The sequence below is a fragment of the Danaus plexippus genome, chromosome 26 (genome assembly GCF_018135715.1).
Source record: "Danaus plexippus chromosome 26, MEX_DaPlex, whole genome shotgun sequence".
NCBI lineage: Eukaryota > Metazoa > Arthropoda > Insecta > Lepidoptera > Nymphalidae > Danaus > Danaus plexippus.
Window position 1 is genome coordinate 2,772,216 of NC_083554.1, and position 18,638 is coordinate 2,790,853.

The 18,638-nt window shown below is 31.1% G+C and overlaps 1 protein-coding gene across 3 annotated transcripts in view; it reads right to left on the reverse strand.

Moving 5' to 3' along the window:
• Positions 1-18,638, reverse strand: part of LOC116774317 (AF4/FMR2 family member 1) — a 111,860-nt gene that overhangs the window by 20,111 nt on the left and 73,111 nt on the right. For all 3 annotated transcript variants that reach the window (XM_061524890.1, XM_061524888.1, XM_061524889.1), the window contains exons 5-9: positions 13,026-13,117; positions 11,768-11,845; positions 10,082-10,123; positions 9,516-9,611; positions 9,254-9,311 (exon numbers count right to left, since the gene is read on the reverse strand). In XM_061524890.1, coding sequence (XP_061380874.1) covers positions 9,254-9,311; positions 9,516-9,611; positions 10,082-10,123; positions 11,768-11,845; positions 13,026-13,117 — 366 coding nt within the window. The remainder of the gene's footprint in view (positions 1-9,253; positions 9,312-9,515; positions 9,612-10,081; positions 10,124-11,767; positions 11,846-13,025; positions 13,118-18,638) is intronic.

Sequence of the window (18,638 nt, forward strand, 5' to 3'; positions counted from 1 at the left end):
CTTAATTATAAATAACGACAACATAAAAGTTTCAAGAGGTCTTAGCACATAATTATATTCAGAAGGAAGTGTTAACACCGTCACAAAACTTAACTTTATAATACAAACAAATTAAATATAAAGAAGGTATAAAGGATCTTTATTTTATGGGGATTCATTTGTGGAAGTTATACTAAATTAGGATCAAATGAAGTGTTACGCAATGTCTAAGGAAAGTTTAGGTGACGCAATTATTTTCCACTGCTATATATATTGCTGGGAACGATTTCGTAATTGCCAATACAAAAGTCTTTCAAGCTTCAAATATTCTCCTTCGAGATGTTTAACATTATTGCATAATTGGATGGGAATCAATTAGTTTTATTTATATACGTGACTTTTATAAAAAAAGGTGACAACAGATTTGATTAATATCATTAATTATTTTATATCGCACAAAATATTTTTCTATAAGTATCAAGTGACGATAATCAGGACTTTAATTTATACAATTAAAACTATTAATGAAGCTATTAGACAACAAACAGATCAAAGTATACGCTCATAATAAGGTCGCTTATACATGAATACACCAGAATCTCGAACCCCCAAATTAATGTAATTCTGTAAAATTAAATGGCCACACATAGCCCATAGTCCCCACCTAATCGCATACTTCCCCCGCATAAACTCCACCGTGTTTACAATCATGCTTGATGCTTGTTTGTCAACATTGCCATGCTATTATGATATTAACGCGTTCACAATACGGACCGTTTAAGCGTGGACAATAAAAGGATCACCGGATATAACGTGTGTATTGTACGTGGCCGTTGAGATCTGTCGCTTCTGTTGGACATCATTTGGTCGTATAATAGATATCTGTATACCGTTCAGAGTTGTTACATATATAAAAGTAACATGAAATATTAGGATTATGAATTAAAATATTGAAATTATAAGCAAATTGATGACTTGAATATAGATAGTTAAGAGACTTCCAAAACGTAATTAAATAATAATTGATGAATCTAAACGGAATTCTCTTTAGGACTCAGAATGAACAAATTTAAATGTCTTTAGGATAGCGATAGTTTACTTCTAATAAGAGAATAGATCCCACAACTAACAGATAGACAATTTTTAACATCACATTATTATAGGAACTATTAATTTCATATAGGATTAAATTTTAATGACCCTTTAATCGTATTTCTTTTTGTCTCAAAAAAGTATATCAGGTTAATTGCAACGTTTAATTAAATCGAATGTTCGATCTTAATTATATCAATAACAATGCAAAGTTATGTATGGCATGCGATAACAAAAATGGCCGACGGGCTCGCTCGCTGACAAAAGATTGGGACAATAATTAAAAGGGGCCACGATTTTACAATTCTTAAAAGGGTTGTTAAAATTCCGTTTGAGGTCATATCGCGAACGCTGGGAGGTTTAGATCCTTCACAGAAATCATCTTAAAACAAATCAAAAGGACTTCAGACGCAACGGATACAGACATAAAAAAATATAAGGTTTTCATAACTAGATTTTAATGTTAATTCTATTTGACCCAGAGTTTGTGAAATCCTACTATGGTTCGATGGCAATTGGCATGCTGTCTTCATGTAGTAAATAAGTTTTATTACGCCATATAGGTGGCCAGTGTTGTGGCGAGGGAGATTGGTCTCTAGAGGAGTGTATTAAGACTAAATTCACATTTCAAAATGTTGAACATAGAGCCTTTCGGTGTAGTAAAACGTCAGGGGGGTAGATGGCGTCTTATATTCCAGAGGTTAAACAAAGCGAGGCGCTCGGATATGGAATTGCTGTGGGGATTTGCATTGAACCGGCTTTTAGTACGTGTGACATTATACGACGATGTCTTATATGATACTGATCTTCGATTTGAATTCACATCACACTATATAAATATTAAATATCATAAGAAGCTCCCTAAACTATAATAAATATATATTATTTTACTTAAAAAGTCTATCGGCAAATCTCTGAGTATTTATGGTATATTTATCTATAGTCAAATAATTTTAAACTAAACACAACCAAATACAATTAAGGAAACAATAAAAAATACATTTTAAAATAGTAATCATTTAAATAAACAACTAAAGCAAATGAAAAAAATAAGGTTTGTATCAATTCCAGCCATATAATGTATAAATATTAAAACATTAATTAAATATTTTTACGTAGAGATCTTAGGAACATCATGTAAGCAGTTTTCAAAGTGTTACATTTGCTCGCTGAATCACCACACCATTACATGCTGCCGTTGGCGATGAGCCTCTTAAGGCGCGGACGAGGAACTAAAAACGTATTCCTTGTACATATTTACCAGCAGGCCCACAAACTGCTATATAAAACTCATGTATGAATATCTGATTAAAATATTAACTATACAATTAATTTAAATGCGCATGCATATGTATAAAAAAAACTAAATGGTGAACCAACCAAACCAGAACCATTGCAAAATAAATATAACATCATCTGTGTAAATAAAATATTTTCTTTGACAGATCAAATAGTAGTGGTCACAATGAATGTGTCTAAGTAGGTCAATATTATGATGCAGCGTGCGATCCTTGGAAAGGTCCCATTACATTAGACGATACAAAAGCTGTATACAGTATAAAGATACATTAACCCTAATAGATCTTCACTTTAATAGTTTTATAACAAATTAAAGGCTTATTTCATCCGTACAATATATAAGTGACGGAATCGTATTTGTGTTAAATCTTTTTGTAACGAGTTGAGTGCTATTTCAATAAACTATTTACATTTCTTATCTGCGCTACGGGTCGGACAATGAATCCTTTTATTAATAAAGTGACGTTACTTCACAGTTTAGTTTGCTTTGTTTTAAGCTCAATAGAAATTTATCTAGCTATTATGTTACATCGTTAAGTAATTTTCATAACAATATGAATGGTTTGTGTAATTTTATATAAATCATTAAAATAAAACTTAAATACAATATTGTTTTTAATACAAGAACACAAGGCTGGTTTGTGATGTCTCCGAGCAACCTTTGTTCCTAATTGATAACACGAGTCTTTAGATAATAGAGCGAACGAAGCGGTTTCAGGTGACTTTTTTTCAGTGTAATTCACGTTTTATTGTTGTTGAAGATAAAATTTAAATATTAGAAACTAAAGATATTTTACTCAAATAAAAAAGAGCAACATTGCTGGCTGATTTTTTGATTGCAAGTAATAAGTCATATAGATATTCAAAATAAGAGGAATTGCAGACGTTTTCTACAGTGTGAAATTATCTCAGTTGTGAGGTCTATTATGTGATGAATTTTTTTTAATATTTTTATTGAACCTGAAATCAAACTGGTTACTAAGAGATCGTTCTTACGAGTTATTTACAAATAGAACGTACCTACAAAAAGTCATTAAACATGCTCGCTTGACCCGCACTCGTTAAAATAATGTAACATTATACTAGAATTTTAACAATATCATCGTCTTGACGAAGGTACTATGGAGACCCCACCCCAGGTTTGTATTTCGCAAGATTTTCGTAACACAGTCTGCGGCCAGCTCCAGACCTTTATAAATATAATTGAGCTTCATTTATTATCGCAAACGATGTCTAGAATTACGAGGCCACTAAACCGTCGCTGAATAATCAATAAAAACCACCCAATACACTATAGTTATGTTAGAGTTTAGACAATATATATGAACCTCGGCTTTACGTTATAATGTTATTATTTTATCACTATATTAATAAATCATTCATATATTTATGTTTCTCGAATTAATATACTTTCTTATTTTAAAACTTTTATTACAAACTAATAAAGTATATTTAAAGGCTGTTTTATGTTGTGGTAATAGTAGGTACGTATTTTAGAACGCACATCGCTCGATGGAGTTTATTCTATTGATTTATATACACATAATATATTGGATCAGGTCCGAAGGGGACTCCCATTGCCAACAGCAAGTCAATTAATGACAACAGTCATGATAAAACGAACAGATTGTGACACCGTCCACTGAATATATTAAAATCTGCTATAGACGCTGATAAATTATACAGCATTAGCTTAAATTGCGGCAAAAATCACTACTAAAAACAAGATGGCTTTGGAAAAATTACCTAACAAAATGGCGGAATATTCAGATGATTGAGACATGGGATATTACACCTTAAGTAGAGTGGACAGGGTTCATTTTCGATGGACAGTTCTGTCGTTCATGAATGCCATTAAGTGAAACTAATTAAAAACATTAGCGATAGATTTTCTCTCATCAATCTTTATATACATTTGTTGGTATTATACATATTCAAAAATAACGTTTTTTAAATAATATATGTAGTAACATAATTCTCCTGTGATTCGCTTTTGGATAGAGAATATTTAAAATAAATTATTAGCGAAACGAGTGATATTAATGTGCAATTAGTAAATGTATCCATTGCAGTATATTTTTGCTCCTATCTATTAACTACCATATAAAAGTACTTCATATATTAAACGGTTGTTAAAAAACGTATTTAATATACACGCCGGTTACGCTTCTAAGAATAATTTTTACTTAGTTTTAAACAGGCAATAAAATTCCCATTTCAACTCCGTCTCTAGTAAACCTTTATGAATATTTTTATGGCCGCCAAAGTGTGGTCTCGTACTAAACTTGTATATCTATAAATACAATAATTATCTTTGCAATTACATTCGACTAACCAACTTATAATCGTAATAATGTAAAATTTTATTAATATACGTCATTGTGCAAGATTTATTAGTAATTTATTATAAATGTAAAATATATTATATACGTAACAACTAACAAACCAAATAAATACGTTTGAATCACTTTAATAGAATATATTTTTGGTATATAAGGTCGTTCGTCAAAACATTAAGAGTTACATCACACTCTCTGTATAAATATTTAAAATGGATTCAATCATAAATAAATTTACTTACTAATAACTGATTGTGAGTCGGACCGCTCTGAATACATTTGTTACTGACGTTGTGATTTTAATAAAACTTTAGATGTACAGAGTAATAATATATTTCGCAGATATTAATATATATATTAGAATCAATTGAATTTTATATTTCATCATAGCGGTTTTTTAATAAGGTCTGCTCCGTTGATTCTTCTAATGTAACTGAGGAGTGGAAATCTAATCTCAGTGAAAAATTCCACCTTCTTTAAGTTCTCAATTCAGAAGTGCTTCCGAATCAAAAATGCGAACTATGTGAGATCCTTCCCATTTCCTACATCATATTATTTATCGGATAAAAGCATTGTGAGGCAGGCAGTCTCATGTCGGAACAATGAGATTACGTGCGAGTATAGAGAAGGTCATTTGTTTTGCGATAACTAGATACATTCTAATATACGTAAAATACAGAGAACTTTGACGCCATTGTGAAGAATATTAATAAACCTTAATTTAAACTGAGCTGTTGAATCAATGTTTTAAATATGATACGTTTAAATGTCCGTAAGGAACATCAACAATGAACAAATTGATACCATAATGAAGTTAGCTAACAATCCGAACAATCGAGACAGAAGCGAGTAAATCAAACAGAAAAGCCTCTTACAAAGTACAAGCATTAATTAAAACTTAACGAAGAACGGGACGTTCGGCCACTAGCAGGTTGTAATTATTACAACTTACACTCGGAGACGGTCAAGGAAATTAACAAATTTGTAAGGACTTATTTAAACATACACATTATATATCTCATAGAATAACTTTTTCAAAGGAAATGTTAGTGAGAAAATATATATATATTGGATTCGAGATATAGGATAGGGATAATTTATCGGCAGGAATTGATGTTATAGGAAAAAGAGGAAAAACCCATATCCGTGTATATATATTACGTAGGACTGACCGAGCGGTGAGTGGCTGAAGAGGATATAGAGTTATCGGAGCGATTAATAAGACGTAAACTTTACCAACCGCAGATGGAGTAAAAACTTATCGAATAATATAAACGGAAACCCCGTTTAGTTAAAATCTTATAATATTTTTTAAATATTTCGAAATAAAACGTATACATTCATTGTATGTAAAGTAGATTGATATTAACAGCTTTGAATATCATAATGGATTCTAACGGGACATTTAGTGACAGATACACAGAGCTAGAAGGAAAAACTTGACATATAATATGAGAAAAACAGCAAGATTTACCGCGAAATAAAAAATACACTGACGTCATTGAAGGCAACACATACAACATACGTATCATGAATACAATTAAACACACACATACGCAAATATTTCAATATCAGTAAATTGATTATTTAAGGACCCCGCCTACAGGACCCTAAATAATTCTATCAGATAAGGTCAATTATTCATAGCGAAACAACTTAGAAACATCTAAAATAATTGAGGAATGATTGTTATTAAAACTCACTTATACTATTAAGTATTAAGGCTAACTTGTAATGAAGTTCTATATTTATTACTTCCACTACATATAGTTAATTAATATCCGTATGTTTGTTTGTTAATAGTGATATTAAATTTATTTATTTTCAAAAGAGTTTAAAACATTATTACGCACACAAGTTTTTGTTTAAACAAACTACATCTAATGTCGGTGAAAAAATGTGACAGTCCAATTAAAAAAATAAAATTTGTTTTAAATAAAATAAATTAACGAAACTAGTGGTCGAATAAACTTTTTAAGAACCATCCAGTTATGACTGTATAAACGTGATCGGTTCAGGATCAAGTCTCAAAACTAACTATTAATTTAAATTTATTCAACATCAATATTAATAAAAGACATTATATATAAAGACTTTCGTCGAAACCCATTTAAATATTTTTTTATAACAAACAATAAATGTTCGTGATTTGTAATACTTTCAACACATTAGAATATAATTATTTGTGTCATATTTTAAACTTATAATCGTACATTAAAAATCATTTAAATTTATATATATTTTCATATAGTTACAATCATTTATTAACTGTGAAGTTGTGTCTTAAATTCATTTCGTTTCAGCCACGATACTAAAACGTTATCCGGTAAAGCACTTATTGGTAATACTATTTTCTATTTACTTATATTTTACGATCTACTCAGTTGGCTTGTCGTGTTCGCGTTCAATAAAGGAAAATGAATTCCGTTTCATTTTCACCCTTATTGATTACGTACAAGTGCTCTAATAAAAAGTGTATTTTTATGCGAATTAACGTATAAAAGATGAAAAACAGAGAGCGTATAACTGTAAAAAAAAAACAACAAACAACAAACTAATAGTATTAAAACTGTCAAAGGAATTACTCGTTACCGTCTCGATTGCAGTTAGCGAACAAAGCTACATCCGTTTAACTTTCGTTGGCCGGTCGTGTGACGTATCGAATGACTCCTATTACAATAACAATAGAGTGCAAAATATTCCACGTGTTTTCGTTCTAATCAAGCCGTCTGTACGCAAAAAAAGGAACAATAGCCAGTTCTCATCTAAAACGGATCTAATTCGTGAAAAGACCCCCCGGTGGGTTGTCACATACATCCCTGTGTTATTCGAACCTATTCCAAGAGCTATCTATCGCAGGTCCGAAAATAAAACCGTTGGAATATTAAATCGGGACTCTGTTCGGAACCTGCGCCGGGAGTCGAAAATATTGGTATGTTAGTATTTTTCGCCTCAAGTTTAGGAAATATTTTAGCAGAGCAGAGGACAAACAATAAACTCTAATAACGGTTAACATTTGAGAAATATCAACCGGTTCGTTAATCGGAACATTGAGAATAAACATCGCTTGGACATAGCAAAAAAAGGAGCTCGAACGATCATCGGTGTGGGCGGGAGAGTTAATGGCCATCTTACAGTTTACGACATGAAGAAACGCAAATAACAGTATGATGATGACGCAGCCAAGCTTACGAGCTAGCACTAGTTTTAATATAAAGGAAACTGAACAAACACTGTACCAAGTCAAACAATTCACGAACAGGACATTCACAAAGCCAGTCAACATAGGGCTCCCGATCGGTAAAAATTTCATTAGTTCCCTAACGCTAACGTAGCACGTAAACGAAGCCTTTGTCATATATTTGGCAGGCAAATTTATATTTTATTGCTAGTAGCAGACGTGTTACAATAGCATGACATTAAGCAGATTGCAGATAAAGCCGGTTGCACACGTTACCGGTGAAGCGAGATCCGTTCGTATTCATTATTATTCAGTTAGCGCTGCAAATATTTTTGCGGGCACGTTTATTTTATGAGTTTATCGCGCGACGCGACGCGACACGGCCTCAGAATGCCGCGCTTGTTTCATTTTGTTGCGATTTATTTATCCGCGTCGGCGACAGGTGGCGCTGCGATCAGTTACACCGATACGTGTAAACTACCTAATAATTCATTCTAACTTTTATTTCCTAACTCGGCCGAACGTTACGTTGAAACAAATAAATATTTTTACTCGTCTCCGTTGTGTTATAGGTAACATAACGTATTTCGAAATGGCATTCAATTGAAACTTTTATTCACAACCGAGCTGAGTTTTTATTTACAAAAAGCTCTGAAGTAGTACTTTCGTTCTTAAAAGAAGACTGTGGCGGTTTAAAAAGTTGTACCGCACTTTTGTGCTTTCAACAAAACTAAACTACGGTTATGCTTCTCTTTTTTAAAATCTACTGACGGTTGAATTAAAATGATACATGTATAATATCACAATGATAAGAATGTGTATAAACATAACCTATTTTAATCAGACGAATCACAAATCCACCATATAAAATTATATATAACAAATTCAAAGAAGAAATTCCGAACAAGGTCCTACTAAATTCATATTTTTTTGTACCAAACTTTCACGATCCGTCCATAGGCGGAGTCAATTAGTTCGGTTGGAACAGACGTCCAACTTCTTGCACCCAAAGCCTTTTGATACCGACATTACTGACATTCACCGCTCGTTTGTCAACACGACTAATAATTTACATTAGTCATACAAATCGTTAAGTACGAAATGTTCCTAATATATTATAAGTGTACACCCGTCTTAATAAATCCGGATGCAATATAGTAGCAAGTAGATTAGAACATGTTAAATTTAATTATTTTTTTTCATAATGCCCAATGCAATGCCCATTTTATTGCTAATATATACTAAATATATATTCAAATACACAATATAATTCGTGCACAGGACCTTGACTTTTATAAGATGTAGTGAATTTTCATATATATATATAAATATAAATGAGTGTGTGTAAAATAAAAAAACTTACAGGGTTTAGTGATGGGTGTTTTGAGACCGTTGTTAGTTAGCTGCGGATTCTCTTGCACCTGCGACATTAAAAATTATATGTTTCATATGTACATCATTTATAATTACAATTACTTTACGTCGAACATAATTTTTTTTTAATTTGAACAATGTTATGTTTTTCACTTGAAAGATTATTACTTAAATAATTCTCGAATCTCTATTAGTATATTAACTCAGTTTTATTTACAAGCAACAAAAAAAAATGATATAAAAATATTCACCTTATTCGTGTAAGGATTGAATATGAATTTGTTTTCTTGCTCTTTCCTCGGCGTCGCTGCTATCACTGACAGAGGTGTCGGCAGTGATTTCATCTCCTGTTAGGAAATTTTACAAACATTTCTGTTAAAATATTTTATATATAAAGCTCTGGGCATAATCCGGTTTATTCCGGTTATAAACGTATTATTTATTGGATATACTATTGTCAATTTTATAGACATAGCTAAGTCTGCGAACATATTCACTTCTTAATAAATAATTAAAATAAAAAATACTGTAACATTAAACATTGAAATGGAATTAAAATTATTTATAGGCGGTATAAAAACTAGGTATATTTGTAAAAACTAACGCTACTTAAACATAGAAGAGCTATTAAACGTGTTATGTAAATATGAATCAAATGGGATCTAACACGTGAATTGCAATTATGAATATCAGATTCCAGATGTAACATTTAAGAACGTGAAGCGTTATTTACTAGAACGGAATGTAGTAGTATTTTAAATAATATACATACATATAACATGAGATTATTAATTAAATTTTAACAAATTTTCGTCACCTTTAATATGCTTTCAATCGGCGGTTGGCTGTCGATGGCATTCTGTGAAAGATAATGATATTGAGTATAAAAAACATTCCACTGCGCTCGAACATTTCATGACAATACTTAATGTGAGTTAAATCTTAAAATGCTCAGCTAAGCTGATTGAATTCAGCAGTTTATTTATTGTATGGAGCAAAAGATTATCGTTATATTATTAAAATTTTCTAGAAAGTAAAACAAATGTTTATCCATTTTCGTCCTTTGCGTTGAAGTATCAATAAAATTATATATAAAACTATTTGTACCCATTGAATTTAAACACGACGATAGAAATTATGGGCTCGTAAAAGGCGTTTCAATGAATTACATATTTTATTAGTACTCAAGAAAACTTTGTGATCCGTTAACTTTTAGAGGTTAAATGAACGAGAGCTGGTTACTTTTCACATGCAATACATTTTAATTGATACAATAAATAGTTTCTTCTAAAACTTAACTAATAATGTATTAATAGTAAGCAAGTTGAAATTAACTTCAAACTTAGCATGTATTAGTGGAATCAATCCGATATGTGATGGCTTAACCCACTCGTAGTTAGTGTTTGAAATGCCCGACTATAGTCATTAATTTATTAATTATATTAACTGAGAGCACTTGTAAACAGCTTATAAAGTGACGATACTCATTAACAGCTTATCGGATTATTAGCTACTTTAACACGCTGCTTGCAGCTTCAAATCCAAAAAAATACATACTTGATACTTTTAATATATCATTGAATATAAGATGAAAGGATCGTAACATCAATGCAAGTAGCACGAGCTATATTTCAGAGTGCAATGATAAACTTATAAAACAACAATTAAAAGTTGTTTGGCTCCAATTCAATAGTATATAGTTGGTTAAGTTAGAAATATATACAAGGGAAAACTTCCTAAGTCAGCAGACTAAACAAGCTTCTAAGGCGGCAACCGCCGTGGCCTAGAAATAAACTTTGTTTTTAATACAAACAATATTAGAGGCTGAGCAAATGTTTGTTCCTCTATGGTAACAATGCTACAGTATAATATAATCATGTGTACAGAACACATGTCCAATACGAGACGGGTTTCAGTCGATTACGTATATATATATTTAAAGTCTAATCTCAGTTAACACGTAGTATAAAAGAAACATAATTTAAAATTTTGTTGTACAGTTTTAGGTCGGGGTTTTTAGAGAAACACGTAATCATTCCAGTTCTTGTTTTAATATTTCACGCTCTGTCAACGCACAGAGGACGTCATCTGGTCTTTGAAAGTAGGGAAAATTACTGTTACTTTTTATTTATAAAGGATATGGTGGTAAGTGGGGATGATATTACATCAAATATATATATATATATATATATATATATATATATATATATATACATATTGTTATTAGGTTTCATATAAGATTTTTGGTTACCCTCATTTTGGATTGCAGACTTTTCAGTTATGATCACAATTAAATATACAATAGTTAGACATTTCAAACATTATAAATATATATATAATAGGTACAATATTATTCGAATTCTATTCGATTTTTCCGTATATAAAATATCAAATAAATAGATTCAAAAGTATTTCAAAGCAACAAGCAATGAGATTCAAACAGTGTCTAATGTTGCCAATCCCTTGCCATGATGTATCTGATTGTTATATAATATCTACTGACCTGTGTCTGGATACCGTTTGGTATCCGTAAGGGCGGTGGTCGATGAACGGGGACACCGGATGTATTCAGACCCTCGTTCTGTTATTGAAAGAAAAACAATCAAACATATAATACTAACAAACACATTGTTCTGATGCAGTTCCAATTATTGTGTCAATGTTTTGAAAATGTAATCTTGTTTTTCTTAAGATATCTATCAATATATCTTATCAATAGTTAATATATTTACTTGATAAGTTAAAAATAACAGCTATAGACTCATTAAAGATGATATCTTCTAATAATGCAATTATTTATATTGTGTTACATAAATTTTAATAATAAACTCATTTGCATCTAGATTCATGTCTTTATAAACGTCACATTATTATACTACGTAAGTACATTCGAACAAAACCTCATTTATATAAAACGTAGCAATAAAACACGTGTTTATAAATCAAAATACCTCGGCGGCGGTCAGAAGCCTTATAGAACGTCTCAACAACTTTCCTTAACTTTACCCTTTAAGCATAACTCAGCCACAATGTGCTTCGATTTTATGAAATAGGTTTACAGCTTAACGAAGTTCCAAAGAACTATATTTTAAAATTCAACTTTTATTTTCACAGTAGACTTCTATCGTGGCTTAGATCGCTTGAAATGTATTTTAAATATGAAAACTATTTTAACTCCATACATAATGTAAATAATACCCTGTTTGAAAAAGATCTGAAACGTTTACACTAAGAGATGTGATAAGCAGAATATTTACAACATTGATAACAATGTAATTGCTTTATTAATTTTAAGTAAACACCTTAAAATTTTATGGCATCTTTTCAAATAGTCTTAAATGTCCCCTTGATGGGCGGAGTTAGGTTGAGATAAGATTCTTTAATAATGAATCATATTAAAATGTTATTATACGAGTAGTATCTAGCGGTATGCTCGGATGGCGATAGAAATCGTGCCATATACAGAATCAGCTAATTCTAGTTATATACCAAAATATTTTTTTTATAATTAAGTTTATATGGTTATTATACCACGTTGTATGAGTGTGTTGGTTTACAAAACATTTTGTCGTTTCTAGAGAAAGTTCAAGGACGCCTCCAATGTATTTAGGGCCTCCGGTCACGCGAGCCCTGATACAACATTTATTTTGGCCGTTACGTTTCATGGATGAAGGGATCTCGTGATTTATTATTGACTATGACAGTTCCCACTTTAGATATGAAGTTATTTATATTAATAGGTTTATAATATTCGCACTTACCTTGTTGTAGATGTTAGGTCGGTGGTAAATCCGGCCATTTTGTGGTGCGTGGGCGGGCTTCTTAAATTCATTCTCGCGTCGGGACGGGTGACCTGACGACAAGATATAAAAATTGTGACTCTTTCCTTAATTTCTTAATTATAATTCTTCATTAATTCAGGGATTTTATCCAAACGGCTTTTGTTTAAACATTTGATGCATTTCCATCACTGAACAACTATATTCCGTATATAAAACGTACACTATTTAAGAATACATCAATACTTATAAACTGTTTCATTGACAAAATCTTAATTTGAAACTTCCCTACAAATCTTTTTCAATATTGACTTATTTTTAAAACTTTTATAATATCAGCTGATATTCCGTTTCGTTCACACGATCGCAAGTTACGACTGTCTAAATTAAAACCGTTTTTTCTAACTGAGACATTTGTGCAAGCTTAACATAAGAGAAGCGTCTCTTTATTTTTATATAACTCGGCTGAGTTATATAAAAATTAATTTCACTGGCACTGTTCGAAACCGAGACAAATAAGTGACATGCGTACGATAAAATATAAAACAAGTTAAATACAGAATTTCATAACTTTCAAAACCTCTGCAAACCAAATGTTCTAGAAAACTCTTTACTCATAAAATTTATGATTATACAATAATGTTTCCAAAAATACTTATTTTTATTTTTTATTTTATTTTGCTCTAAACAAATTTTAAGTAAAGACTTTCGTCTAAGTAGATGCTATTGTGTCATATTTTGAAACTTCATAAAAATTGTTTATGACCTCAGTAAAGGGCATGAGATAAATAAATAAGTACTACGCTTGCTGACCCTTATGGTCAATAACGCTATCTCACTCTGTCAAAACATTTTTCTCAATCTTTGTCACCTCTATTATCGTCATAAAGACAACACCTCTAAAACGCCTATAACTTTCTTAACCAATCAAGAAACGTAAGAACATCCCTTTTAAATGCAGTAACTTAGACAGTAAGGAACGTAATTAAATTTTGACAAAATTACAACCAGTCTACCGATAACCGTGAAAGAGATCATAAATATGTATATACAAAACGTCTGCGCGAACATCTTGCTCCCAAACTTTAAATTTAATTTCACTATTTCGTGTATTAATTTGTGTATTAGTTAATCTTCGTTTGTTTCTTATAAAAAAAGTTAATTAAATTAACATATGTGTTTAAATTAAAAATAAACAAAATAAAACGTCAATACGACTAAATAACCGCCTAACAAATTGTCGTAAAAATCTCCGAGCGACAGACACTTTAGACGGAGACGTTATGGTAGCAAGGGCATTGTATGGCTGGCTAAACGATTTAGTAATTAAAGCTTGAATCCTGGCCTCCGAAGCTCGGATGCTGCAGAGTTATTTAATTTGCAGCAACCATGTGGTTTGAGGGACCATGTTATAAACAAGACGTGTAGCTGCTATGTGCCAACTCCCAGGAGATTAACGTGCTACCAATATACACTTCATGCGGACAATTGAATTCATACTTAGTTTAGGACTTCGAATGAAATACTATTAATAAACTATATAACCGAATAATTATTAACATAATTGCTATACCAATATTATTATTTTTACATTATTATATAGATTAGGTAATAATAAAAAAAAGTATCATTGAGGATCAAAGATAATACACGATAGAAAACTGATCCTGTAAGTAAACCGGACTTAGTTTGTGGATTAATGAAAGAAAAGACTCGTCTCGATAGAAAGACATTTCAAAACTTTAACTACTAAGGTTCGGTTCATAATAGCGAAATACTCTCCTAGTACTTTTATAATGTAGGCTATATTTTAATCTTTATAAATATAAACTTTGACAAATTGCTAAAACGATGGAACATTTGTTTTAATACAAAACGATATAACAACATTACGGAACTTATTTACAAGAAGTAGGTATATGACTCTTAATAACTCGCATTCCTCAAGAATAATGACAGAAAATCTCAAAAGCGCAATGAAGTAGCACTTTTAACACGTTACATCGGCATAAAACCAGAAATCGCTTTTATGCGTCCATGTAAATGCGCCCTAAGTGTTGAAGGGGAGTCTAACCAGTAGCAGGAGACCCCCTCCTCCCAACTCCCATCCACTGATGTGAGGTTCTCAGTCTCTTTTTAGCTGGTTTATGGAGATTGCAAACGGGAAAGAGGACTCTGTAAACTACGCTTAGCTTTTACTTGACGTGTCTTTATATATTTTTATTGTTATAATCTTATTTTTAACAAATAATTTAAACATAACAAGATATTTGTAATATAATCTGATCTAACATAATGAGACTTCAGTATTACAAGGTCGGTTAATATAAATTTAGCATCTATCCTATAATCTCGTGTACTTCAAATGTTTATAAAATCATTATGTATATATAAAACGACTGCAACATCCTCCGTGTAATTTAGTAGCAATTGCACGCATCTGCGAGCAGATACCGACGCGGTCTAGCATCCAATAACTAGAGATATTGCCTGGCTTATTTATACGTAATTATCACAAACTATATAAAATACGTTTTCAATTTGCAAGAGCATAAAAATTAATTGACTCCTCAAGATTATTTAGAAAAAATAATTAACAACAAGGATCGCTCCTACATTTCCATTAAGAAAATTTATTATAACAAGATAAAGGACAAGATAAGACTAACATCTCTCACAATATTGAAAGGATTTGACACACAGCGTGTGAAATTTCAAGTTCAATTACTCACACATAGTCGAGGCTGATTGATCAATTTGTTGTTTTCTATTACATGCTACTTGATAACAACTAATGTAACACGAGAGAACACATTGAGGAGTTATAAATTTTATAAAGGAAGCTAAGACTTCGTCATAAAATACTTCAATAGTTAGCTTTCAATTTGATAGGAATAATCTTAATCAAGCAAGGCAGGTTTTATAATCATTCCCATCAACTCGGACATGATAAACTGGAATACCTATTTAAGAGAATTTAATGTTATGGTATTAGTGCGCTTATACAATCAAAAACATTTTATACCTAGGCATATAAAGGTAATAAAACATGTTATTAGTTCTTAACGAGCCTATACGTACTATACATAAATGACATATAAGTGATCATCACTTTGCTATTAAAGGTATCTTGAGCACGATCACGAATGAAAAAACTGTTACGGCTCTATAAAATATAAGACTTATGAGATGCGATCCTCAATAAAACCTCCAGCACAACTTCGAAAAAATTGATCAAGACGTGGCGGTGAAAGACCATCTTGGTTATTAAAACCAATACTCATAGAAAATATAACATTATATTTTCTAACAAAAATATTTTTGCAAACATTTTTTCTGCGATTGACATAAAAAAAGTTTATTTAAAGCCAGTTTGCAAGTGTATTAACAATCGTTTTTAAAAAAACTATCACGTTTCGAAATCTGTTTCACGTCACATCACGTCATCGTATTTTATTGGGTTAAATAAAAAAGAGCATTATATAGAAATACAAAAGTGATCGCTTCCAATCGAATATATATAAAGTATCAGGTGTCCCTTGTCAACAGACAACCCCTTATAATTCTATCAAACGCGATACCATAACAATTTGCGACATCTCCCTTCTTAACTCGTATGTTTTATAAATGCTACAAAATGTATTTCATGTCGGTTGTTACTATAGTGCAAATTTAAATATTTATTTCATATCATAGTTTGTCCATATACATATTAAGTTTCATCTAACGCGTAATATCCTCTGGGAACAGACCATTTTTTGTGGACTTCAGTCTACCTTATGTCCTTATCTTAAACATGTACAAACAAATTTCGTCCAAGTTCGTCGTATAGGGTAAACGTGATAGACTTAAACACATAAGTATCGTTATTTCTCATACATATTTTTCTATAATTAATTATAACTATGATCTAAATATTATACTTAAAACAATCGACGAAATACCTATACACCGATTAATTTAATTTTTTTCTATGTCTATAATAAACTTGAGGATTAAATTGGAAATGATAACCTAAGCTCTCAATCATAGACAACAGATAAGGTCACGTGTTCAAAAATATATTATTTATATGAATAAAATGATTACCATAAGCCATACATCCAGCATTACAAACAAGCAAATAATATTCAAATATCCCGGTAAGCTCCGACGAAATATGTGGGCGACATCTCTGGAGATAACTACAAAGAACGTAAGTTACTGGGTAATAAATTCTATATAGTACTTATCGAATTGAGTCACACGTGAAAATAAGTAGGCCTTTGAATATTACTTTACCTTTTTCAGTATGGAATCATGAGAGAAAGTCGGCTACCGAAGGATAACATCTTCAACTAATGTTTTTTTGATGGAAACATCTTAATATAGATAATATTGTAGGTATGTACGGTGAATCAAAAATGTATGGGTAATATAATGTCTGTAATTATATTAATTCTTTTGAATAGAAGCAATACATTATTATATCTAGATTTTATTCCAATCAAACTCTTAACTCTCTGAGAAATTCTAATATTTAGCTGGGAAATTCGATTCGTCCTCAAATTACTTTACATTATTTATGGAACTTAGAACTCTTTAGACATGTATGTTTGTGTTACTACCCATTTTTACCAGTTTTCACCCATTTCAATACAATCACAAATAATAACTTAAATACAAAAAGGAATGGATAAAAGGATAAGTGATATAAATCTTATGCATATGCATATTTAAATGTATTCCGATTTCTTTTAACATGTATAATTAAGAACAGAATCTTATAAATTTTTGGTTTCTCATTCATTAGTCAAACCAAAACAACAAATGAAATAGCAAAAACCATTTGGGCAACTTTTCTCCACACTGATTCATGATTATTTATTAAACGGCTATAAATACCGAAACAAGCTTTGAATTTTTAAGAAATTTACATCTTCATTTGGTTTTTATATAATTGTTACAATCAGTATAGAATGAATACGAATACATACATTGAACGTTCAAAAATATGACAAATTAAAAAATAAAGGTATGTACACAATATGAACAAAACTAAAGCTATTTGAGTTTAAGACCATTTCAGATCAGACGTATTATTGCTAAGTATCAAAAACATCAGCAACTGAGAAGTTTAGTGCCTGTTGCATTTAAAGATGAATGAATTTTTGTCGTCTGAATAGTATTTGAATTTATGAATCCATTATAGTAACGGAGAACGAATTGACTTATTTGAGAAGCTTTTAAACAATATTAGGAAGTAGTTAATATCTTTAGCAACTCCAGTAATATCCGTTTTTAAATTAAAAAAGTTATATTTTGATTTGTTAAGGAAATCGTTATTACGACGAAAAGGAAGAATAAGAAACGGCCCACGATGGTTTTAAAATAAATTATATCACTACGCTGTATTAGACCCGGGACTTTTTAATGTTATAGAATTAAAAAAATACATGTAAAGCTCATAATTTGCAAAACATTAAAAAGTAATCAGTTGGTAAGCGCAAGGTGACGGAGTGGTTGTGTGTGTGTGTGTGTATGTGTTTATGTGTGGTGGTAGTAACAATGACTCCAACTGTCCAATGACACGCTCACCTGCGGACGTTGACACAT